At 44.3% G+C, this 25,662-nt stretch overlaps 1 protein-coding gene across 2 annotated transcripts in view; it reads left to right on the top strand.

Annotated features, from left to right (window-relative positions):
• EMCN (endomucin) overlaps positions 1-15,290 on the top strand; it is a 246,200-nt gene extending 230,910 nt beyond the window's left edge. For both annotated transcript variants that reach the window (XM_029597067.1, XM_029597065.1), the window contains exons 8-12: positions 1,111-1,203; positions 2,675-2,702; positions 4,250-4,308; positions 10,249-10,322; positions 13,760-15,290. In XM_029597067.1, coding sequence (XP_029452927.1) covers positions 1,111-1,203; positions 2,675-2,702; positions 4,250-4,308; positions 10,249-10,322; positions 13,760-13,765 — 260 coding nt within the window. In that variant the 3' untranslated portion in view covers positions 13,766-15,290. The remainder of the gene's footprint in view (positions 1-1,110; positions 1,204-2,674; positions 2,703-4,249; positions 4,309-10,248; positions 10,323-13,759) is intronic.
• Positions 15,291-25,662: the final 10,372 nt, after the last annotated feature.

Genomic DNA, 25,662 nt, shown 5'->3' on the forward strand with positions numbered 1-25,662 from the left:
ACATGAATTTAACTTGCCGTATTAACGCATCGGGGCGCCATACGGACGAATGTAACGCATTTGCGCCCCGACGAATCCGAATCACGAATGCAACGAAAACGTTTTGGCTGCACATCCCTAGTATGAACTACATGGAGCTCCATGGCTCTGTGGGGCCCTATGCAATTCCGTCTGAGATGGATCTGCTTGACAAAGGAGGCTGAAGTAGGTATGATGAGGCAGTGCTTCTATCTTCCTCAGGGGCTAGGGGGAACACCTGGGAATCAGGGGGATAGGAGCAAGAAAAGACCAGGAATTTGGAGGGAGAGAGGGCTGGGCCCCATTTCAACTCCAGATGCCATTTTCCATCAGCAGCCTGGGGGACAGGAGTGGCCCTTGTGACAACATAGACAATGCACGAGTCAGTCCCTCACACACAGTTTAGAATGTATTAATTCCAGACTACGTAGACAATGCATGAGTCAGTCCCTCACACACAGCTTAGAATGTATTAATTCCAGACTGAAATGCATGGGTGATCTGTAGTACAGTGATTTGTAGGTGAAATAGCAGAGATTCAGACAGCCTTGGGACTAACTAATCAGCTGGAAACAGCACTGTAGGTTCTTCTTGCAACCCATGATTTACCAAAGGCTGCATGAGCGACATCTGTTGGACACCAGTGGGCACAACAACCAGAATATTTATGCTAATTAAGGCAAAGACCTTTATTACTGTGCCTGCCACAGGGACTTCAAGCAAACCTCTTTTCAAAGATATTTTACAGTACCTCCATGAGTGAAAGCTTCCCTACAGCGTGGGGTAAGCATTACTGCTAAGAACAGATTTTTCTGCTAATCTAGTTAAGGATCTTTTTAGTAATGTATGTCCAAAGAAGACAGCTTTCAAATTTGAATGCATAGAATCTTTTGACATCTCGGAAATAAAAATTAACTAAACCTGTACCCATTAGTGCTGCTGCTTCCAGTTCTGTTGAAGAAAAATATGTGTTCATTATTTAAAGATATATGTGTAACTAATTTGAGAGGCAGGCCTTTTTCTTAAGAGGTAATATTATCCTTTTCAGACAAACTGTGAAAGTGCACCTCACACATTCTCTTCCCTTGGCAGATATCATGCTACCCGTCTTCATTCCTCTGGGACTTGTGCTGTTTTTTGCTGTCACTTTTGTACTGTACAAGATGTGCAAGAAAACACCTCCAGGTATCTGGTGTCCTCTTTTTCTGTCACTGTAATGCTTTCAGATGCTGGGATATCCAGGAATGTCCCACTCATACAATGGTAGTGCGTTCATTGGTAAATATGCAGGGGGCGCTTGGAAGATGCATTGACTGTGTGCTGCACTTGGATGCATCTAGGAGCCATTGCACTTCTGATTTATCTTCCCGCCAAGACACAGCCTCATTAACACCATCATGTTGGAAGCGGGGAAGGGACAGGAAGTCTCTAAGACAGAGGCCCTTTTTGCTTGGAATTTGTGGCACAACAGGACTCGGTGCTGGGCTCCTGCTCTAAGCAGAAACGGCAACCCAGACCCAGCCCCAGGCTTCTGGGATCCGGGGAAGGGGGTTCAGCATCAGCAGTATATTAGGAGCAGTGACATTTTGGGGGGCATTCATTGCATTGCCACTGCAGAGGCCTGGCCATGGTTTGTAGGAGGGAGGTAAGGGAGAAGAGGATTGCACTGGCACCTGTCAATAAATACCGAGATCAGTTTGAAATTAACTGAACAGTTGCACAAATCCTGACTCCGTCTCTGCGCAAAGGGGAAGGTCCTAGATGTTTGGGGGGCAAGACCAGTGCCGTGTTTCTTCTGTTTCTCTACGAAAAATATCCCCTCACTTCAGTGCTGTTTTATTGGTGGGGTGGGGGGGTGGATTGAGGACTTTTCAATCTCTTTGTCACTAAATCTCTCTCTCTTTTCCCGCAAATCAACACATTTGCTGGAAAATTAAAATTTTCTGTAAGAGGACAAGTTATATTAAACCTACAGAAGAGCAACTGCGGGGAACCTTTTTCTAGACTACAGCGTCATAAAAGAGAAGAAACGTGTGGTTTGGCTGCCACGCTTGCTTCTGCTCCTCCTTATGGACACAAATGATTTGGAAGGGACCCCCGCTACGTGCTATGCTGTGACTGTCTGCTTGTTTGCTATGAAAGGGGGGGGGGAGGGGACTATAAAAATCTGTTTTTCTTTCCTTTCTTTCTTTATATTTTTTTATTACAAATAAATTTAGTGTAGCCACATGCACTGTGTTTTCTTAGAAGCAAAGGGGCCCTCACTAACTCAGGCTTTGCCCGGGGCCCACTGGTGCATTAACGCAGTCCTGGCTGAAAGGCACTGCAGGAGGATGAAGGCCCGTTACACTGCTTGTGCTCTAGAAGGGATTCGGGGTCCAGTTTATCAAGGGATATCTCCCCCCCCCAAAAAATGTGCCTTTGGCTCCATCCCCAGGAAGGCAAGGATATATTTATTAAACCCCCCCCCCCCCCTGGCCTTCAAGGAACTATGGCATGCCACGAATGAAACCTTCAGCTTTGGGGATGAACTGTGAAATCACATCATTGACTCTCTTTTTTTGTTTGTTTGGTTTTATTTTGGCGCCGTACTTTTTTGCTGTTTTTGAACACACTTCCTCTTCATATCTCTTCATAAAAACATTTGTCCTTCCAGGAGATGAAGCACAAAATGCAACTGAAAAGTAAGTGATGGCATTTCACCACATTTATTTATGCTGCTGTAGGAGCCTGCACTGTGCTCAGAAACCTTTCTGGATCTTTTTTTTTTTTTTTTTTTTATTAAATAAAACCAGCCTGACTGTTTAACATTAGCAAGTGCAGAATGTGAAGATGGAGTGTGCAGATTCACTAAGATCTAGTGTAGGATATTCCATGCCCCTCCTGGTGACCCCATGGCCAATCAGTTTTTCAGGAGATCCTCAATGAATATGCATGATATAGATTAACACAAATTGAAGTATATCTAAGTGTATCTCATGCATATTCACTGTATAATATCCTAAAAATCCTGCTGACTGTGGGGTCACCAGGATGGGATCAGGAAGTCCTGATCAAGTGTCTCATTTTCAAGAAATGTTTTGCCACCTCCCCCATAGTATATAGCATAGAAAGCTGGTAGTTATGTTTTTTTTATCAAAGTAAACTTACAGGAGGTCAGAATATACAGTATGAACTACATTAGAAATTGAGCTAGGAACATGAATAATCTATGCAAAGGTCCATGAGACCTTGGTTTAGTTTATATGTATCTCCAATAGTAAACAGTGTTTGGGATCCTAGTCTAGCCCTGGCTCAAGGGGAAGAGTCCTCTCTACTTGCAATCAGCACCACATCCTACAACATTTGGGGTGTTTCCTAAAGGCTGCTGTCTAAGAAGAGGAAACATTTGTCCCTGCTCCTTATGTGCTGCTCTCACAAATCATCTTCCTTTGCCTGAGTTGCTAAACAGTCAGTTAAACCTTCTTTTTTCCAAATATCAGAGAACCTCAGATCTTGTATGCCAAACAATAGTTATTTGAATGAAGAAACAGTTCAGTTATCACTGTTACTTACAAAGTGACAAGAATAGCCATACATACAGCAGCCTAGTTCAGCTGCTATGAGTCTCTGGAAGCTCAGTAATCAGAGGAAGATAATTGCAGCTGAAGTAGAAGCATTGGCTACTAGTGAATAGCAGGGACTAGCAGCAGATGGGAAATAGATAGAGGTGACAGAGCAATGCTTCTAGGAGATTGTAGAGAATTCAGGAGAGCTGTTAGCTTGCCAAGAGCCATTTTTTCAAGTGAAAGTACCTACAGAAAGTAAACAGTCTCAGATTATTTTGACTCAAGGGACCAATAGGAAGAAGAAAGAGAACACAAACAGAGGGAGCAAAACAGGAATAGATCCAATAGAGATCTCAGAATCATTCAAATAATAACCAATCAGGATAAAGAACTCTACTCCCTGTAGAGATTCTAAGACCAGCAATATCATGACACAGGGTAGCAGAGTAATAAAGAAACATATACATACACTGGTGATCTTACCAGTCGCAAAAGTGATATTTTCTAGCTGCAAACAAAGCTACAAAGTCTTACAAAGTCTGGTCAGTGTACCATCCTGAAGGGGGAGAGGGAGTATACCTTTAATTTTTAATCTGTATTTACAGTTTGCATGTGGCTTTCCTGTCTGTTTGTGAATGACTTTGCTAATAACTGTTTGTTTAACAATCTCTTAATTAAAACAGGTCTGCATCAGATAAGGAAAGCGTCAAGCTTCTTTCTGTAAAGACATCTCCAGAAGCTGGTAAATGTTGTTTTCACTCTGCCCTTTGTCACTGATTCAGTATGTACAGAGAGAGATTTTTGATAACACTTGTACACATAAATGTCACTTTTGCTTCTATAAAATTACAAGGGCCTTAGCAAATTGGATAGGGTCACTAAATACCAAACTGTTTCTGATGCACCTGGGCAGCCCTGAAGTAATAAGAACATGCCATGCTGGGTCAGACCAAGGGTCCATCAAGCCCAGCATCCTGTTTCCAACAGTGGCCAATCCAGGCCATAAGAACCTGGCAAGTACCCAAAAACTAAATCTATTCCATGTTACTGTTGCTAGTAATAGTGGCTATTTTCTAAGTCAATTAATAGCAGGTAATGGACTTCTCCTCCAAGAACTTATCCAAACATTGTTTGCTTTTTTAACTGCCACATGATAGTGTCTGGCAAAAGTGTGCAATGACTTCCATGTCACTGCCCCACAAATCTCCTGTGGAGAAACCTGCTGGATCTCGGCCCAAGAAGTTGCCTGAGAATATGTCAAATGGGCTCACAACCCAAATTTTGGTCAAATTTTGGTCAAATTTTGGATAGATAGGTCGAACCAATCGCCTTCTTAAGCCAACATGCAATTGTAGCTTTAGAAACTTGACAACCCCCCCTCCTTGGACCATTCCACAAAATGAAAAGGTGATCTGAGATTTGAAAGTCATTAGTAATGTCCAGAAATCTCAACAATGCTCGTTTCATGTCCTCTCTTGCGTGAGGCGCGGATGAATCCAAATCTGGAAAAGCCAGAAGTTAAACAGTTTGATTAACATGAAACACCAATAACACCTTAGGCAAGAAAGAAGGCACTGTACACAATGACACACCCAGAGGAGGAGTTCGACACGCAAGCTCTGATCGACTCGGGAGCAGGGGGTAATTTCATTCTTCAGGAGCTGGTTCAACAACTTCGGATCAGGGTACAACCCCAAAGACCCCACCTCCGCGTGTCCTCTATCCAGGGAAGAATACTTCCTGGAGTCATAACCACCCGCACCGAACCACTCATTCTTCGCACTGGCATTCTGCACCAGGAGGAGATCTCCTTCTTCATCTTAGAGAGGTCCATGCACCCAGTCATCTTGGGCCTACCCTGGCTTCAGAAGCACTCGCCTGTGATTGCGTGGCATTCCCCTTCAACTAGCGTCCTGGGGGCCTGCGTGCCATAATTCCTGCCTAGCCACGGTTACTCGGCCACCGATTCCTCTCTGGACTACTACGCTGGGTTTGCCATCTTACTATCAGGATTATCTTGATGTGTTCTCCAAAGAGAAGGCCGAGATCCTTCCAGAGCATCGCCCCTTTGACTGCGCAATTAATCTTCTCCCGGGCGCCACACCGCCACGAGTACGGGTCTACCCATTATCCCTCCCGGAGACTCAAGCCATGTCGGCATATATCCAGGAGAACCTGGATTGGGGGTTTCTTCTTCGTGGCGAAAAAAGATGGGTCCCTCCGACCCTGCATAGACTAACGGGGCTTGAATAGTATTACTCGGCGGGATCGGTATCCACTGCCCTTGATCCCAGAACTCTTGGATCGACTACAGGGGCCAGGATATTTACCAAGCTAGACCTTCACAGGGCTTATAATCTTGTTAGAATTCGCCCAGGAGACGAGTGGAAGACTGCATTCAACACAAGAGATGGACATTATGAATACCGGGTTATGCCCTTCGGTCTCTGCAATGCACCAGCAGTGTTTCAAAACCTCATGAATGAGGTTCTACGAGAAATGTTACACACGTCAGTAATTGTTTATCTAGACTACGTACTAATTTACTCCAAAGATCTACAGACACATCGCCAGGACGTTCGAGTTTTACAGAAGTTAAGTGATAATCGGCTTTACGCAAAACTCGAGAAATGTTTATTTGAGCAAGAATCGTTACCCTTTTTAGGGTATATTGTATCCTCTATGGGTTTTCACATGGATCCTGAGAAGGTCGCTGCCATAAAGGATTGGCCCCAACCGGTGGGGGTGAAGGCGCTGCAGAGGTTTCTTGGGTTCGCCAACTTCTACCGGCAATTTATCCCACATTACTCCCAGTTGGTGGCACCCTTGACGGCACTTACCAAGAAGGGATCAGACACAAGGAATTGGACTACGGCCGCCCTACAGGCCTTCCAGAAACTAAAAGAGGCATTTCTCCAGGATCCATGCCTGCGGCACCCCGATCCTCAACGACAATTTATCGTGGAAGTGGATGCCTCCGATGTGGCCGTTGGGGCTGTTTTAAGTCAAGTATCCCCTAGGGGGAAGCTCCTGCCCTGTTCCTACTTCTCTCGAAAGTTCTCATCGACAGAAAAGAACTACGGAATAGGGGACAAAGAATTATTAGCCATTAAATTGGCATTCGAAGAGTGGCGCCAGTGGTTGGAGGGGGCCCAACAGCCGGTGATTGTGTATACAGACCATAAAAATCTGGAATACTTATGCCGTGCCCAGCGTCTCAACCCCCGGCAGGCCAGGTGGTCTCTATTCTTCAGCCGTTTTGATTTTCGTCTTCGCTACCGGCCGGCCGATAAGATTGTTCGAGCGGACGCTCTGTCCCGTACCGCTGAAATAGAGGATTTGCCAGACCCACCACGGTACATTCTTGATCCGGCCAAAGTGTTCCTCGCGGCTACCAACACGGTCCCGACAGGGAAGACTGTGGTACCCCTCAGACTGCGGAAAAAAATTCTCTCCTGGGCACACGACTCTCTGACAGCTGGTCACCCGGGAGTAGCCAGGACCCAAGAATTACTCTCAGAATATTACTGGTGGCCTCAATTTAAGAAAGATGTTCGCCTCTACGTTAACTCTTGCCCAACATGTGCCCGACAGAAGACTCCCGTCGGTCGCCCCTGGGGTCTTCTTCAGCCTCTGCCGATTCCCACGGAACCATGGACTCACTTATCCACGGACTTTATCATAGATCTGCCTGCCTCAGAGGGGAAGACGGTGATTTGGGTTGTCATAGATAGATTCTCCAAGATGGCCCATTTTGTGCCCCTCTCTAAACTACCTTCGGCGCCTGAACTGGCGAATTTGTTTACGCGACATATCTTTTGCCTTCATGGGCTTCCTCTCCACATTGCCTCGGACAGGGGTTCTCAGTTTTCGGCACGATATTGGCGAGCACTGTGTGAAACGTTCGGGGTTCAGCTTGACTTCACCACCGCTTTCCATCCCCAAGCTAACGGGCAAGTAGAACGGGTAAACCGGATCTTGAAGGCGTTCCTTCGTGCCTTTGTGGGAGACCTGCGAGATGACTGGGTGGCCTTGTTTCCGTGGGCAGAATTTTCCTTTAATCATCACAAGCACTCTTCCACTGGCAAGTCCCCCTTCTACACGGTCTACGGCAGACGCCTGCGGCCTCCTTTACCGGTACCAGTAGATGTGCCATCTCCCACCGTGCAAACCACCGCCCGACAGTTATTCCAGATCTGGCATTCCACTCGGAAGAGACTCCAGCATGCGGCGGTTATCATGAAGAAAATGGCCGATCGGTTGCGACGGCCAGCTCCAGTGTTCCTTCCCGGTGAGAAGGTATGGCTGAGTACTAAATACCTTCATCTACGGCTTCCTTCGATGAGGTTGGCTCCTAAGTACATTGGGCCCTTCGTAGTTAAGGACAGGATTGGGGCTGTCTCTTATCGCCTTCAACTTCCACGCATGCTCAGGATTCACAACGTCTTCCACGTTTCCTTGTTGAAACCCTTGGTCCTTTCCCCGTATCATAAGAAGGCACCCACTCCTATGGCACAGGAAGATGCCATCTATCAAGTTAAAGACGTGTTGGATGTACGGCATCATCGCAGGTGTTGGGAGTACCTTCTTTCCTGGGAGGGCTATGGTCCCGAAGAGAATTCCTGGGAACCCGCCGTCAATATCCTGGACAAAAACCTCCTCCATCAATTCCATTTGGATCACCCGAGTAAACCCAGACCTCCTGGGAGGGGGCGTAGGAGAGGGGGTACTGTTGCGGTCCCGGGCCACGCCCCGGTCCCTCCACCTACCTCGGGGGCGGCCCGGGCCGTTTCGAGCCTTCCCCGGGTCGTTTCCACCAGGCCCCGGGCCTGCAGGCCTTCCAGCACGTCTCTCCCTCCTCAGGAGAGATGCCGACGCTCCGGCGCGGCTGGCCCCGCCCCCTGACGCTCGCACACGGGGAGGAGCCTCATTTAAAGGGGCCAGCGTGGGAAAAACCTCTGCAGGACGGAAGATGACGTCGGACGCCCTCAGGGTACAAGTACCCTGCAACTAGCTCTCTTCTGTGCCTTGCAACAAGGTTCCTGGTCTTTGGCCTGTGTAGCTGTGCTCCTGGTTCTCTCTTCATTCCGCTTCTGCCTTGCCCTCCTCGCTGGATTGCTTCTTTTGGACTTCGACCCCTGGATTGGCTTTGGACCACTCGCTGGACTTCGACCCCTGGATTGGCTTTGGACCGCTCGCTGGACACCGACCCCTGGACTGGCTGCGGACCACTCTTTGGATTCAGACTCCTGGACCGACTTCTGGATTACCTATGACCTGCTGGAGGCACCAGCCATCCGGAACCCACGACCTGCAGGAGGCACCTGCATCCGGACCATCTTCCACCTTCAGGGAGTCGCCTAAGTCCCAGCGGCCGTGTCCCTACGGGCCCCTCCTGGGGGGATTTCGGCTTCCAGGGTGAATCTCCAAAAGTCCCAGCGGCTGGACTCCTAAGGGCTCCTCTCGGGGGAGTACCGGTCTCCAGGGTGAAGACTCTTCGACTACCGGGGTCCAACGTCTGCCTTCCTCTCAGTGAGTGCAGAGTTCTGGGTCGCATAGGACTCCTCCATGGTCCACCATCTCAAAGCACTCCGGCTTTCCGAACCTCCTCCTAGTTGGGACACTTGCTGCAGATCCTCACAGCACACCATCCTCTGTCCCAACCGGCGCAAGGGTCTACGAGCATAACATTATCACATGCGTTATGGTGTTGTCACGGGTGTTAGGGTCCTAACACTCGCAATAACATCCTAAAGTGATTTGATGAATAACCCTGTTTGATGGCTCTCCCCTTCCAAAATACCTGTTCTCCACTGCTTGATTCCACAATCTCCAAACCTCTCTGTCATATTCTAAATGGTAGAGACTCCTGGTAGAAGTCCTAGGTCTCGCTTCCTTTCTCTAGCTGAAATCATTCGCCCTACAACATTTCCTCTCTGATCTTTCCTGGATCTTTCAGGCTGGCAGATCCCAAAAATCACAGAGCAGAGAAAAGGAAATCCTCCTCTTTTCCTACTCATCTCTTGGGCAGGGAGGGTAGGGACAAAATTTCTGCCCAAACATAAAATCTCACCAAAAAAATACTCAAAAACACTGAGATCCACTATCTAAGCACTGGATGTGAGTCCAGAACGTGTTCCTCACTTCCTAAACCCACTCAGGACAGGACTGAAGCCAATACCGAATAAGGGAGAAAGGAACTAACAAAAATCATCCGTCCTCTCACAGCTCCAGCACAAAAATCCCACTGTGAACCCAGGAGTCAACTGCTGTTAAACAGGCAGGAGCCTACCACTGCAGCAGCCTTCAGCGGGGGGGCTGTGGTGAAATGGTATGCTCTCCCCTCACTTACACTGATCTGTCCTCACACTAAGGCCACCTGCCAGAGGAGATCTCTGTGTTATCTCCACATTAACAAACTCTAGATGAGAGATCATTGGGAAGCTTATTAGAAGAAACAGCTAGTGACAATTATATTGTAGCTTCACCAAGCCAGAAATTGTTGGGGCTTGTCTAATAAATCTTTCCTTCATAGTACAGTGTTTCTAGAAGGCAAGCTGGGCTTGTTTTGACACTTAAGATATGAAAGACTGGGCTGTCCTTTCCTTTACTCAGTGTGTTTCAGAGCCTGTGGTTCAATATATTCTTTAATGCAATTCTTATGCGATTTCCTGTTTCTTAGGAGAACAATCATCACGAGGAAGGAATAAAAACCAACAGCATGACGAATCTTCTCCACACCTGGACCATAAATATGTAAGTATCCCTTCCATTCTGCTAGCAGGCCTGGATTTGCAATCTGCCAAGTCTGGGTAATGCCAGAAGGGCCATTCCATTCAAGTGCAGTGCAAGGATATTAAGTGCCCTAACCGAATCCTAGAGTCATGCACTCCCCACACACAGTTTTACATTTTGCATTTATAACCACAGATTTTACATGGAAAAAAAAAGACATTAGAATACAATATTCTGAGCTAAAAATATCACTTACAACAACATGTATATTAATTTATGTTTATAAACACTGCTGTGCTGCTAACAGAAAGCCTTGCAAAAAAGCAGATAAAGACACTTGGAACCATATGGTATTAGGCTTATTGCAATGCGTGTTAGGTATGTTCTTGGCCCTCAGAAAGCCATGAGTAAACTGAATTACAATTACAATATAATAAACCTCCCATACCAAAGAGTACTAACTGCATGCACTCAGTGTCGATCTTACCTATGAAAAGGCAATACTGCAAAATATTAGGGGTGTGCATTCGTTCCCTACGAATTGGTAATCCGCAACGTATAGGGCCATATTTGTTGTATTCGTAAGGAAGCGAAATGTATCACGATTCCCCATGAATACAACGAATCTTCGCCAAATTATTCGGCTGTCTAAAGGAGCCAATTTAAACAAACCCCCCACCCTCCTGATCCCCCCCAAGACTTGCCAAAACTCCCTGGTGGTCCAGGAGCCATCTCCTGCACTTACACCCTCAGCTGCCGGTATTCAAAATGGCGCTGATAGCCTTTGACCTTACTATGTCACAGGGGCTACTGGTGCCATTGGTCAGCCCCTGTCACATGGTAGGAGCAATGGATGGCCATTGGCCCCTGTGACATAGTGAGGGCAAAGGCTATCGGCGCCATTTTGAATACTGGCAGTTGACGGCCCGAGTGCAGGAGGTCGCTCCTGGACCCCCGCTGGAATTTTGGCAAGTCTTGTGGGGGTCAGGAGGGTCCCCCAAGACTTGCCAAAAGTCCCTGGTGGTCCAGCGGGGTTCCGGGAGCGATCTCCTGCACTCGAGCCGTCAGTCAGCCCATGTCACATGGTAGGAGCACAAGATGGCGCTGGCCATCCATTGCTCCTACCATGTGACAGGGGCTGACCAATGGCACCGGTAGCCCCTGTGTCATAGTAGGTCAAAGGCTATCGGCGCCATTTTGAATACCGGCAGCCGAGGGTGTGAGTGCAGGAGTTGGCTTCCGTGTACCCCCTGCTGGACCACCAGGGAGTTTTGGTAAGTCTTGGGGGGGTCAGGAGGGTGGGGGGTTGTAGTTAATTTAATTTTAGCCAGGAAACAAATAAGAATTAACATATAAAAGTATCAGGAGCCCCCCTTGCCGAATGCAACATATCTGCCCCCCGACGAATACGAATCCCGAATGCAACGTATGGTGTCCCTCTGCACATCCCTACAAAATATTAAACCAGGCCCTAAAACACCAATACGCCTTCTATTAGGAAAACAGAACAAGCCCTATACAGAACCTATAGCCTAGATGAATATCTCACCTTGGGCACACATTAGGGATGTGAATCGTTTTAGGACGATTAAAATTATCGTCCGATAATTTTAATATCGTCTTAAACCGTTATGGAACACAATACAATACAGATTCTAACGATTTATCGTTATAAATCGTTAGAATCGTGAGCCGGCACACTAAAACCCCCTAAAACCCACCCCCGACCCTTTAAATTAAATCCCCCACCCTCCCGAACCCCCCCCCAAATAACTTAAATAACCTGCGGGTCCAGCGGCGGTCCGGAACGGCAGCGGTCCGGAACGGGCTCCTGCTCTGAATCTTGTCGTCTTCAGCCGGCGCCATTTTCCAAAATGGCGCCGAAAAATGGCGGCGGCCATAGACGAAAAAGATTGGACGGCAGGAGGTCCTTCCGGACCCCCGCTGGACTTTTGGCAAGTCTCGTGGGGGTCAGGAGGCCCCCCACAAGCTGGCCAAAAGTTCCTGGAGGTCCAGCGGGGGTCAGGAGCGATTTCCCGCCGCGAATCGTTTTCGTACGGAAAATGGCGCCGGCAGGAGATCGACTGCAGGAGGTCGTTCAGCGAGGGTTCCGGCGCCTCGCTGAACGACCTCCTGCAGTCGATCTCCTGCCGGCGCCATTTTCCGTACGAAAACGATTCGCGGCGGGAAATCGCTCCCTGACCCCCGCTGGACCTCCAGGAACTTTTGGCCAGCTTGTGGGGGGCCTCCTGACCCCCACGAGACTTGCCAAAAGTCCAGCGGGGGGCCGGAAGGACCTCCTGCCGTCCAATCTTTTTCGTCTATGGCCGCCGCCATTTTTCGGCGCCATTTTGGAAAATGGCGCCGGCTGAAGACGACAAGATTCAGAGCAGGAGCCCGTTCCGGACCGCTGCCGTTCCGGACCGCCGCTGGACCCGCAGGTTATTTAAGTTATTTGGGGGGAGTTCGGGAGGGTGGGGGATTTAATTTAAAGGGTCGGGGGTGGGTTTTAGGGGGTTTTAATGTGCCGGTTTTTCGATTTTTCGATTTTTCACGATTTTTAACGATTTTTCACGATATTTTACCCCCCTTAACGGCAACAATACGATTCCCTCCCCCTCCCAGCCGAAATCAATCGTTAAGACGATCGAGGACACGATTCACATCCCTAGCACACATACAGGTGACCAATCTAAATTCTGTGCAGAATATTAGCATATGACTTTTCAGTTTATCCTTGTGTGATTGCCGAATACTTGAATTTCTCTACAGTCTAGCTCCTTAATGAATGCAGTTGCAAGATACTTGGGGATTCCACAATGACTTTCAGTGCACCATGTGGACTGGGTGATCATCACCTAAACTAAAATAAACATTGCCTGTCTAGTTTGAATACATTTGTGACAAATCTTCCAGTTATTCCCCAAACTGTTAGATGGGTAAGTCTTAATCAACTAACTTAAATAAAACTTTAGTTTTGAATATTAGGCCCTATGTTATTAAGATATTATTATATAATGTCCTGCATTTGCTTCATCTCAGGAAGGCATCGCATCGGTTTTGTTTATTTATTGGTTTAAATTGCTGCCAGTTGTGTAGTGAATTACTCATATTTCATTAGTAAAAAGACTTTTCCATAAATTACTAATACACATGCAAGAGTTATCTTTCCTGTGATTTCTATTAAAATTGTCTTATTACCTGAAAACATCAGGGAAGTGTCATTTAGGAAAGACTTCACAGCTTGCATTCAGGCCAGTGTGTTGTAAATGCCAGTCCCTCACTGCCGCCAGCCCTAATTCGTTTTTACAAGAATCTCCTTAGCATGTTCCTCTGTAATCTTAATATTTTAAACTGAACTATCTAATATCTTAATTGCTTTTCACAGCAGTTAAACTGATAATCTCATCAGTTCTGTAGATGCTTAAATATAACAGCATGCCCTGCATTGCTTTCAGATCTAAAGAAGTAACTTCACACTGCTGACCTGAATTTCATACAGAAGACGCTGCAGATATGAACAAGACAGGACCCTGTGTTACGGCGATCAGTCACTCTTACTTTCTGTTCTGTAATATGTGTCGTAAAGCAGTGACGTTCAGCCTTTGCCACTTTGAAGCCATTTGAGTAATAAATAAGAGTCTCAGAGAGTGACATTCAGCTGTTTTGTTCTTTGCTCAACATCTCTGCTCTTCTTTGTGCTGTTTTCTGCGGCACGAAAGTTCCACACTGGAGCTTAAAGTGCCCCTTGTGACTTCCAGACCCCAGGATGAAACATCAGCAGTGCAGAACACACAGGCTGTTGTACCTCCAGCATTGTTAAACAGGTGCTGTCCATATTTATTTGCTTTCCCATGATGTAAATGGAATAACCGTTTTCCTTATTAACGTTGACCTTTTCTGATGTTAGACTTTGACAGTTGTCTACCAATCTCTGGGGTTTTTTTTTTTTTCCCTGAGGGGAAGAGTTATGATTTTGTATCACACATGACCAATGAACCTTTTATTATGAAACTATGCAATGTATTTCAAATAATTCAAGTTTTCTTTATTTTTTTAATTTGCTGGTTCCTTCAACCGGGACAGAGCAGCCTAGCGGTAGAAGTGGCATTAGAGTGACAGGCTCCGCTTTTAAAATGAGTTATGCAAGCCGCCCAGAAAATAAGAAATCCCTTTGTTCATGCAGTTAAAAACAACTATAGGAGTCCGGGGGCACTCAACAGATTCAGCCTTTTTTTTTTTTTTTTTTTTTTTAAATTAAAAAAATAAATAAAAGAAAGTCTGATGGAAATGAGCAGATAAGTGTTGCCCACTGCTAAGACACCTCAGGAAGGAAGAGATTTCCTCAACCTTCATAAAGGAGTAAAATGCTGCGATGATTGACTAATGCAATGTAGAATACACTATTTTTATTCTTATAGGAGAAGGAAACTTTTTATGCAGTATGGGAATGCCACTGTTTTTTACCTCCTTGTGAGAGCCATGACTTCTCAGTGCTCCTGTGCCATTGTCACCCTTTAATGAGGCTGCAGCAGCAACACCTTTAGCTGGGCTCAATAAAGAACTTTCCATACTAAAACATGACCTGTGTAGAGCTTCTTTCAAGGAGAGCATCGGGCAGCAAGAGAACCTTTTACTTTCGGCAGCACCGCTCTACGGAATAATACGCTGAAATATAAACATCCGGATTTCATAGCGTTTTCCATTGCATTCCATTTTTAAAAAATCTGAACAGAAATAGAGTAGTTGTCAGGCCAATTGCTAGGCAAGGCCACATGAAAATGTGTGTGTTTAAACCAAATGCCCATGCTACTAGTCAGGCTGAGAGGCACCAACTACAGTAACAGTCCTCATCTAGCGGACATAGGTTATTTTAACATAAACCACAACTCCTGGAATATGTTATTGCTCTAGAATGTTCCAAAACTGAGAACACTACAGATGCATATTCTGCATTTTTTTCAAATAAAGGTTTTCTTGTTTGTAGTCTTTCGTTGCACTGTGTTGCATTCCTTCAGTATGCATTATGCTTGCTTAAAACAAACATCCAAATGAACTTACTGCTAGTTTTGGTTGTGGGAAGGCACATGCCACCTGTAAATCAAAGTATGGGTTCAATAATAGCATCTCGGAGCTAAAGAAGTCAGGTCAACAGAAAATGACTGGAATACTAAAAAGATGAAATTATTCCATCAAAAGTTCATTTTCATAGGGCCTGATATAGTAAGAGGGATAACTTTAAAGCACTGAGTGCAGCCCCATATATCTGCGTATATGGCCACGTGCAGATCTACCCTAGTATTTTATAAGTGGTGTGAATCGTATATGTATGGGTTATAAAATACAGGTAAATCTACTCTGCAACATTCATGTGCATGTATAGATACATGCGAATATATAAGTAAATTAGCCAATTAAGTAGTGCTTTTTGAGACTTATCCAGCTAAATGGGTATATGATATAAAAAAACATGCATATTATTCCAATCTATTATAAAATTATACACATGGACAATATACGTGTGAAAATTAAATATGACTTAAACACGTGTTAAATCCCTATTTACACGAGTAAGTCGGCAAATTTTCTAACATGCATACATAATGGAAATTAGCCCATTTTTCGATTCCTCCACCAGTTCACCCCCTTCATCTCAGGTCATCAAGACCATCCTGATTCTTCAGCCTGAACTCTCACCAGTTCACCCAGACCTTTCACCCAGCCAATAATATAGTATGAACGCATTTGATATCATGCAGGATAATTAGCAAGCATAAATTTCCATGATTAAATTGCCAAATCTACACATGTAAATCTCTTTTAAAATAGCAACATACATGCCTATATGTTGGTCCCACCCTGGAATGCCCCCAGATCACCCCTTTTTCACATGAGTATATTTGTGCATGAACCCTTATTTGCGTGCTTATGCCTGATGCTTATAAATATGTACAAATCAGCACTTAAAATGCCACTCAAAATGGGTTCGCCTTGAAAAATTCACTATTAACATAAACAAAACCCACTCCCATATTTATTTATAATTTTATTGTAGTGGACACGACCCTACTCAAATCTTTAAATATATTGAAGTGAGTAGTGGTGGTTTCATATAATTCTCTTAAAGGGACCGGCCCGGCTACCCCATAATTATTTGTGTATAATCATAAACACACCACCTATCAGAAGTTCAACTGACAAGCGAAGCTCAGCATTGGGAGGAATTTTTGAGAATAAATAAAAAATTAATAAGATTGGATTTACATAGAATTACTATGAGTATATAAAACAGCAGATCATTCCTAGAGGGCTACAGATACAAAAGGCTCCGATGTTTTTATAGACTATCAGGAATTTGTGGGAACATGGACAGCTATTTTGAATAAGTGTTCGTTGGATTTAATGTTGTTAATAATTAATCGAGTCAAGAGATACACTGATGAATTGAATGGAAAAACAGAGGAGGTTCAAAACATGGTAAAATCAATTGTTAGTTTTGACACTAAACTTACCGAGTTTAAGACGACATTAGATCAATTTCGTAATATGATTAAGGAAACCAAGGTGAAAAATTAAGAGGGACCAAAATGCTTATTCTACCAGTAAGGTGTATTTGTGAATGGACAATAAAAAATTGGATATTGGTCAAAAGAGAGTGCATTTTGTATTTTCATCGGAGGACAGTTCTAGTGGATCAGAGGAGTATGAAGATAATAGGGAGGAAGTTCAAGGAGAACACCCTAGAGCAGGGGTCGGGAACCCATGGCTCGCGAGCCAGATATGGCTCTTTTGAGGGCTGCATCTGGCTCGCAGACAGTCGCCACACTTTCCCGCTGACCCAGCTGCTCCCCGGTCCTCCTCCGCCCGGGCTTAAAATGCTGTCAGCCCGGGCGGAACGCGGCAGGACAGCTGGAGTCAGCGGCACCGGCGTGCACTCTTCGCCCCCCCCCCTCGCGGCCCGGAAGAGGAAGTGAAGAGTATCGGGTGCCTGCGCGGCAAGAAGAGGCCACGCTAGTGCGCTCGGCATCGGCCCGAAGAAAAGAAGACTGCAGCGCGGCTCGGAGGAAAATGAAGAGGTTCAGCCGCGGCCGATGGGACTCCGCCTCCGCGAGGGCTGAAAATGAAGGAGGTTAGCGTTGGGAGGAGGCGGCTGCTGCCGCGAGTTCCCGGGGTGAGGGAGAGAGAGAGTGAATGAGCGAGCAAACACACATGCTTGCTCGCTCATTCACTCTCTCTCTCCCCCACCCCCACCCCGGGAACTCACGGCAGCAGCAGCCTCCTCCCAACGCTAACCTCCTTCATTTTCAGCCCTCGCGGAGGCGGAGTCCCATCGGCCGCGGCTGAACCTCTTCATTTTCCTCCGAGCCGCGCTGCAGTCTTCTTTTCTTCGGGCCGATGCCGAGCGCACTAGTGTGGCCTCTTCTTGCCGCGCAGGCACCCGATACTCTTCACTTCCTCTTCTGGGCCGCGAGGGGGGGCCTGTGTGTGTGTGTGTGTGTGTGTGTGTGTGAGTGAGAGATTGCATGTATGTGAATGATTGAGAGCCTGTACATGTGAAAGAGAGTATGTCTGTGATTGAGAGCCTGCCTGTGAGAGAGAGAGAGAGAGCATGAATGTAAGTTTACCATTGGGAACCTGTATGTGTAAGTTTGTGATTGAAAACCTGTTTGTGTGAAAGAGTATGTGTGTGTGATTGAGATCCTTTGTGTGTGAGAGAAATCATATGTATGTATGATTAAGAGCCTGTGTGTATAAGTAAGAGAGAGAGCATGTGTGTCTGTGTGTGATTGAGAGCTGATTTAGGTGAGGGAGCATGTGAGTATGTGATTGAGAGCCTGTGTGTAAATGAGAGAAAGAGAGGACATGTTTGTAAGCATGTGAATGAGTCTGTGTGTGAGAGAAAAAGACAGCATGTATTTATGTGATTGAAAGCCTGTGTGTGTGTGTGTAAGCGTGAAAAGATAGACAGCATGTGTGTAAATGTGTAATTAAGAGCCTATATAAGTGAGTGAGAAAAAAAGTGTATATGTGAGTACTGAGAGCATGTGTGTATAGGTGTGTCATTGAGAGCCAGTGTGAGAGAGAGCGCTGGTATGTGACAGAGAGGAGAAAGTTCCAAGCAAACCACCCCACCTCCTGCTAATTCAGAACAATCTCAGGACACCTGGATATCAAACGTTCCCAGGTATGCAGAGCAAAAAAATGTTTGTATCCTTATTATTTTTCATTACTGGGTCTTTGTGTCTGCTATTTTGAAATATTTTGTTGGTATCTGGAAATGTTTTATATGTGTTTTTAATTATTGGATATTCCACTCATTAGCTGTTTCGAAATATGTTCTTTTTGTTAGTACAGTTTTACTGCTGATGATTTTATATTTCTTGATTTGTTTTATAAGGATGGGTGATGTTTCTTTTTTTCTTTGTTACACTGCATACAGAGACTCTGGCTTGTTGCAGTTTCCAATTCAGTTTTTTCTGCATGCTTCTTGTTATGCGTTTTGGTCTCTTTATTCTGTTAGGTGAGGGACAGCACGTGATTCAGGTGAGGTTTTCTGCTGGCGTGTAGTTTCTGTGTAGGACTCTATAGCAGCCTGACTTGGTCCATTTTCCTAATAGGAGATGTATTGGTGTCTTAAGGCCTGGTGTAATATTTTCAGAGACTTATTGTACTTTAAAAGTGTGATCTTACATAAAATGCACACATTTACTTATATTTAGTTTTAAACATATTGTATGGCTCTCATGGAATTACATTTTAAAATATGTGGCGTTTATGGCTCTCTCAGCCAAAAAGGTTCCTGACCCCTGCCCTAGAGCATCAAATTTTTAGAGGAAGAGAAGCCAAAGCAACCACAGAAGATATATTCAAGAAAGACGAGACAAATTTCAGGAGACACAATGGGGCGGATTTTAAGAGCCCTGCTTGCCTAAATCCGCCCAAATCCGGGCGGATTTAGGCGAGCAGGGCCCTGCGCGCCGGTGAGCCTATTTTACATAGGCCTACCGGCGTGCGCAGAGCCCCGGGACTCGCGTAAGTCCCAGGGTTTGGCAAGGGGGGCGTGTCGGGGGCGTGTCGGGGGCGGGCCCGAACCGCGCGGCGTTTTCAGGGCGTGTCTGGAGCGTTCCAGGGGCGGGCCCGGGGGCGTGGTTACAGACCGGGGCGGTCCGGGGGCGTGGCCGCGCCCTCCGTACCTGCCCCCAGGTCGCGTCCCGGCGTGCAAGAGGCCCGCTGGCGCGCGGGGATTTACGCCTCCCTCCGGGAGGCGTAAATCCCCCGACAAAGGTAAGGGGGGGGTTTAGACAGGGCCAGGTGGGTGGGTAAGGGAGGGGAAGGTGAGGGGAGGGCAAAAGGAAGTTCCCTCCGAGGTCGCTCCGATTTCGGAGCGGCCTCGGAGGGAACTGGGGTAGGCTGCACGGCTCGGCGCGCGCCGGCTATACAGAATTCATAGCCTTGCACGCGCCGATCCAGGATTTTAGTGGATACGCGCGGCTCCGCACGTATCTACTAAAATCCAGCGTACTTTTGCTGGCGCCTGATGCGCCAGCAAAAGTACGCCTATTCGCATTTTTTGAAAATCTACCCCAATATGCAATTTTTGCTGATCAGTTTTTGCAACCATTGATTGTCCAGAAACCTTCGTACCTTAAAGATACAATACACTTTTTGAATAGATTATCTGATGCCCATGTACAGGAGGGGCCGACTATATTAGTGACTATGGACATTCAATCTTTGTACACACAGATTCCTCAATAAGCGGCTTTAGATATAGTGTCCAAGGAAGTTATCAACCATTGTGGTCCGCAGCAAGTATCGGGAAAGTTTTTGATATCCCTTACTGAGGTGGTTTTGTTCAACAATTACTTTATGTTCAAAGACAGTGTGTACCATCAGGACCATGGGATCCCAATGGGGTCTTCACTGGTGCCATCGGTAGCTAATTTATATGTAGCAGATTTTGAGCACAAACATATATATACGTTAGTTTGGTGGAATTACATTGCACAATGGTATCGGTACATTAATCTCACAACAAACGTACTCTCTCCTATAAGTGAAATACTTGTAAACTAATTTACTTGTGCAAAAAAATTATTAATAATTTAAACATGAAAAATTATTGGAGAAAAAGAGGTAAGTTTCATATTCAGGGTGCTCACCTCCGCGGCGTAGCGACCTTCTTGTAGTCTAATCATCAACTAACCTCCGTCCTCCTTTATGTGTTTATTTAATAATTCAAAAAACAATTTTTTTTGTTGATTTTCAATGTATAAATTTTCTTAAAAATCAAATATATTCTCCACCTTACATAATCGGATCATTAAATTTGCTTGTCAAACAGTTTTTAAATACTGCTGTTTAATGTCCCATTTCCTTTGTCCTATGTTCGGGGGAAATTATTTGAATTAGTTTTAAACTTCTTCTCATTGCAAATGCTCTATAAATAGTCTATAAATAGAAACGCCAATCTCTAAATTTATGGACGCTCGACTCTTATACTTTAAATTGCCACTACCATCAATGAAACAAAGTTATAACTTATCTCCCGACACAGCTGCGTTTCGAAAATTTATTCTTCCTTCATCAGGGGAGCAACGCCGTTGACTCGGAGCTTGTGAGACCGAGAGGAAGGACGTAGAGAGCTATGCAGCGTTTTCAAAAATTGAATGGGAAAGCCGCGATTTGCTGAATGCCAGATTGAATATGAAAGGACATGCTCCCCTGATGAAGGAAGAATAAATTTTCGAAACGCAGCAGTGTCGGGAGATAAGTTATAACTTTGTTTCATTGATGGTAGTGGCAATTTAAAGTATAAGAGTCGAGCGTCCATAAATTTAGAGATTGGCGTTTCTATTTATAGACTATTTATAGAGCATTTGCAATGAGAAGAAGTTTAAAACTAATTCAAATAATTTCCCCCGAACATAGGACAAAGGAAATGGGACATTAAACAGCAGTATTTAAAAACTGTTTGACAAGCAAATTTAATGATCCGATTATGTAAGGTGGAGAATATATTTGATTTTTAAGAAAATTTATACATTGAAAATCAACAAAAAAAATTGTTTTTTGAATTATTAAATAAACACATAAAGGAGGACGGAGGTTAGTTGATGATTAGACTACAAGAAGGTCGCTACGCCGCGGAGGTGAGCACCCTGAATATGAAACTTACCTCTTTTTCTCCAATAATTTTTCATGTTTAAATTATTAATAATTTTTTTGCACAAGTAAATTAGTTTACAAGTATTTCACTTATAGGAGAGAGTACGTTTGTTGTGAGATAGATTTATAATTCTCATCCTAAGCGGAGAAGAGCATAGGTGATCGGTACATTGATGACATCTTTTTGTTATGGACGGGATCAGAGATAGAATTACATCAATTTGTGGATCAACTCACTGGACAGACATTTACAATTCACTCATCAGTACAGCTTTGAATATGCAGTGTATTTAGATGTGCGGGTAATGATTAAGGAAGACAAGGTGATTACTATTGTCAGTAGGAAGATCACGGATATAAATAATCTATTGCCCCACATCTTTAAAACATGGATTGCCTGTTTCACAATTTTTTCGAATATGGTGAATTTGCTCTTCTATTGATGAATTTGATAGACAGGCAGCCATTTTGAGTGAACGATTTTGATCACATGGGTATCTGAAGAAGACCATAACAAAGGCTTATAAGCGGGCTAGATATAGTGACCGACAAAACCTGTTACAATATAAACCCAATAAAGAGCAGGACCGACTCATTTGTGTGTTACCACACAGCACAGCTACAGGGGCTATAATTTCTTCGATTAAAAGACACTGGCACATTTTGGCATTGCATGAAATTTTCAAGGATATTCCTTTAATAGCCACACGTAGAGGTTCTAATATCAGAGACTGATTAGTTCATTCTAGGTTGAAGGCTTTTTCAGTAAGAAACGAGGGAAGACATAAGTGTGGTCACTGTTCAGTTTGTGAAAATACCATTGAAGGAACTCTGTGGGTTGATCCTGTTATGGGTTATAAAGTGAAAAGGAGAAGTGACACTGATTGTTCTACTGAATCAGTAATATATGTTATAATATGCCCTTATCTGAAGGTGTGTCGGACGTACAAGCAGAGCGGTGAAACTTAGATTGATTGAACATCGCTCAAGATTGAACACTATGAATATTTCGTCATTGATGGTAGCACATTGTATGGAATGTAAACATTCATTTGGACAATTGTAGTGGACAGTCATTGACTGCATTAATAAGATAAAGGGAGGTGGGGATGTATCAACTTTTCTAAACTACCAAGAACAACTTTGGATACATAGGTTACAATCAGAACAACCCCAAGGACTTAATGAGGAGCTTGATTGGTTGTCTTTAGTATAAGAGATAGTTGATTGGTTCTTTCCAAGGCCCAGGTGATTATATATGCAAGAGTCAGATAGGATTGTTTGATGACCGCCATTATGAAGTGGAATACGAGGCTGAACGTATGACATTCAAAAGGAAATTGGACTTGTGGTTGAATTGAATAATAAGCAGTTCAAGTTTATACTGTAGCCCCTGAGGAAGGATGTGCTTTGAAACTTGTTCAGGTTGGGATTATTAAGCAGCAGGGAGAACATCGAGCAGCAATGGAAAAGAGACAACATCTACAGTCGAAACAGCAGCTAAGTATTTTTAAAAAAAGGGATAGAACAAAAAAGTGTTTGGTGATGTTGGATAAAGACTATGAAGTAAAATAACAAAAAACAGTGATTTTGAAAAAGAAATAGACACAGGGATAGCATATAAAAATTTTATTTTTGGTAGCATAGTCATATAGCAATGCAACAGGTGTGGTAGGTGGTGTGTTTATGATTATACACAAATAATTATGGGGTAACCGGGATGGTCCCTTTAAGAGCATTATATGAAAAAACCACTACTCATTTCAATATATTTAAAGATTTGAGTAGAGTCATGTCCACTGCAATAAAATTATAAATATAGGAGTGGGTTTTGTTTACATAAATATGTACATGCATATATGCTATTTAAATGTGTATATGCTAATTTTTTCCTGTGATATCTTTTAAAAAGTCATCCCTATGACTTTTTTCCTCATTTTGTGTCCATGGGGAAAAAAACTTAGTAAATCAGGCCTACAGTGAATATTTACTTTTCTTGAGAACTGTCAATGTGTCAGAAAATACATGATGGAGATACATTCTAAGCTCTGAGTAGAAGGGATTTTATTTGTTGTCATGGGTAAATACAACTGATCATTTCCTAAGCAAACAAAAGTGCTACTAATAGGCCCTGAGCATCTTGACAAACCTCCAAATGAGCCCCCTTTACTGGAGCTTTTAGGCCTGATCCATATTTTGTTACAAAATACATAGTCAACTTCATTACAATATGCATGAAGCTCATTATCCCTTTTCAGACCTGCAATGTCACTCTGCTTCCATCAGCAACATCATTAATAATAATATTATTAATAATGTTATTTATATAGTTCTAATGGGAGTATGCAGCACTGTACATCAAGAGCAAGCATATGGAATGTTTTCATGGTGTAATGTCAACATAGTATTGGTAAGGATTAGAACTGATAAATGTAAATCGTTTATTTACTCTTTCAGATAACAGAAGGACTGGGGCAAATCAACGAAGTTAGCAATTAGCACATTTAAAACATCAGAGAAAATTCTTTTTTACTCTGCGCACAATTAAACTCTGGAATTTGTTGCCAGAGGATGTGGTTAAGGCAGTTAGTTTAGCTGGGTTTAGAAAAGGTTTGGACAAGTTCCTGGAGGAGAAGTTCATAAATTACTATTAATCAAGTTGATTTAGGAAATAGCCACTGCTTATTACCAGCATTAGTAGCATGGGATCTGTTTAATGTTGGGTACTTGCCAGGTACTTGTATCCTGGATTGGCCACTGTTGGAAACAGGATGCTGGGTTTGATGGACCCTTAGTATGACCTGGCATAACAACTTCTTATTTTCTTAGGAAGCCAAATATGCTTACCCACATTTCATTTACTACTTGACACCATTTAAATATGCTCCTAAACAATAACACAGCCTGTCTCCATGTGGAAAATTGGTAAAAATGCAGTATGATGAAGGACATTTAGTATAGCAGTGCCAAAAATTGTATCACATAGCACTCAGTGATATTGACACAATTGTTAGAATAATAAGGAAAGGTTTAAAAAGCACACAGAGATCTATATAAATAGCAACATGCAATAATTGTCACCTTTAACTGTGCTCAAAACAGTCCAGCAGTGAGAAAAGGGTCTGTACAGAAAGAAAAATCCAAAAGTCCTCTAGCCACAACGGAATAAAGCAGAGCATCCTCTTCCTGTAGAAACAGCCTTCCATGGAGAACTCCATACATAGGAAACAGTAGCGTAAACTGAGAAAGCAAGTATCTCTGAAACATAATGCTATAAGAGTTACTAGGAAGGAAAAAGAACCATTACACTGTAAGCAAGCTCTGGCTCTCAATACACAGGTCTTCACCTCAGGACTTGCATATCATGAAAAAATGAACATCATCTTAGCATGTATCCCACTGAGGACTAGGAGGGGGATTGCCTTTCTTCCAACTCATCATAGCCCCCAAGTCACTCAAACTCGCTCGGTCTCTCTTACAAGCTAGCAAACACAGCTATCTAATCTCCTCCTCCATCTGCTGCCAGCTGGGCTCAAAAGCGTGTGCTGTTCTTGCCAGCCAGCACCTCCCTCTGCCCCCCCCCCCCCCCCCCAAAAAAAAAAAACACAACACCATTCTCACCACTACTGCTTACTGCTGCCAGTCCAGACCTCAGAATGGGATGCTGTAGCAGGCCTGCTGTCCTTCCCAACCTCCATGATCACCACTACCAGAAAAGGCTGAAAATATGCTACCATTGGCTGCTGCAGGACTATTTCCTTTACGTCCCCCTCTTCTGTAATCAATGCTGCAGCTGGCCTGGCTTGCTGAGTTACAGAGAAGGATAAGATGGCCAGAGGTATCCTGCTTATCCTAGCAATAGCTGGGTAAGTTTCAAATGGAGGACCCATTGGGCAGGGGAATCGTTGGAGGACTATTTATAGACTGAAGAGAAGGTGAGAGAAAAAGATCAGCATGATGAGTTTGAGGGAGGGGGGGAGTTGCCTGGACGGACAGTTTGAGAGGGAAGAATCAGCAGGAAAGGGTTTGAGGGAAGATTGGCTGGAAAGGAGGAATCAGTGGGGATGGTTCAGAGTGGTAGATCAGCTGGAGGGTGGCTTGAATGGAAAATAGGCTATACCAGCTGGAAGAGACAGACTTCAGAGTGCTGGATTGGCTGAGGGGATAGTAGGAGGAGCGAGAAATAAACCTA

Source organism: Rhinatrema bivittatum, chromosome 1 (genome assembly GCF_901001135.1).
Source record: "Rhinatrema bivittatum chromosome 1, aRhiBiv1.1, whole genome shotgun sequence".
NCBI lineage: Eukaryota > Metazoa > Chordata > Amphibia > Gymnophiona > Rhinatrematidae > Rhinatrema > Rhinatrema bivittatum.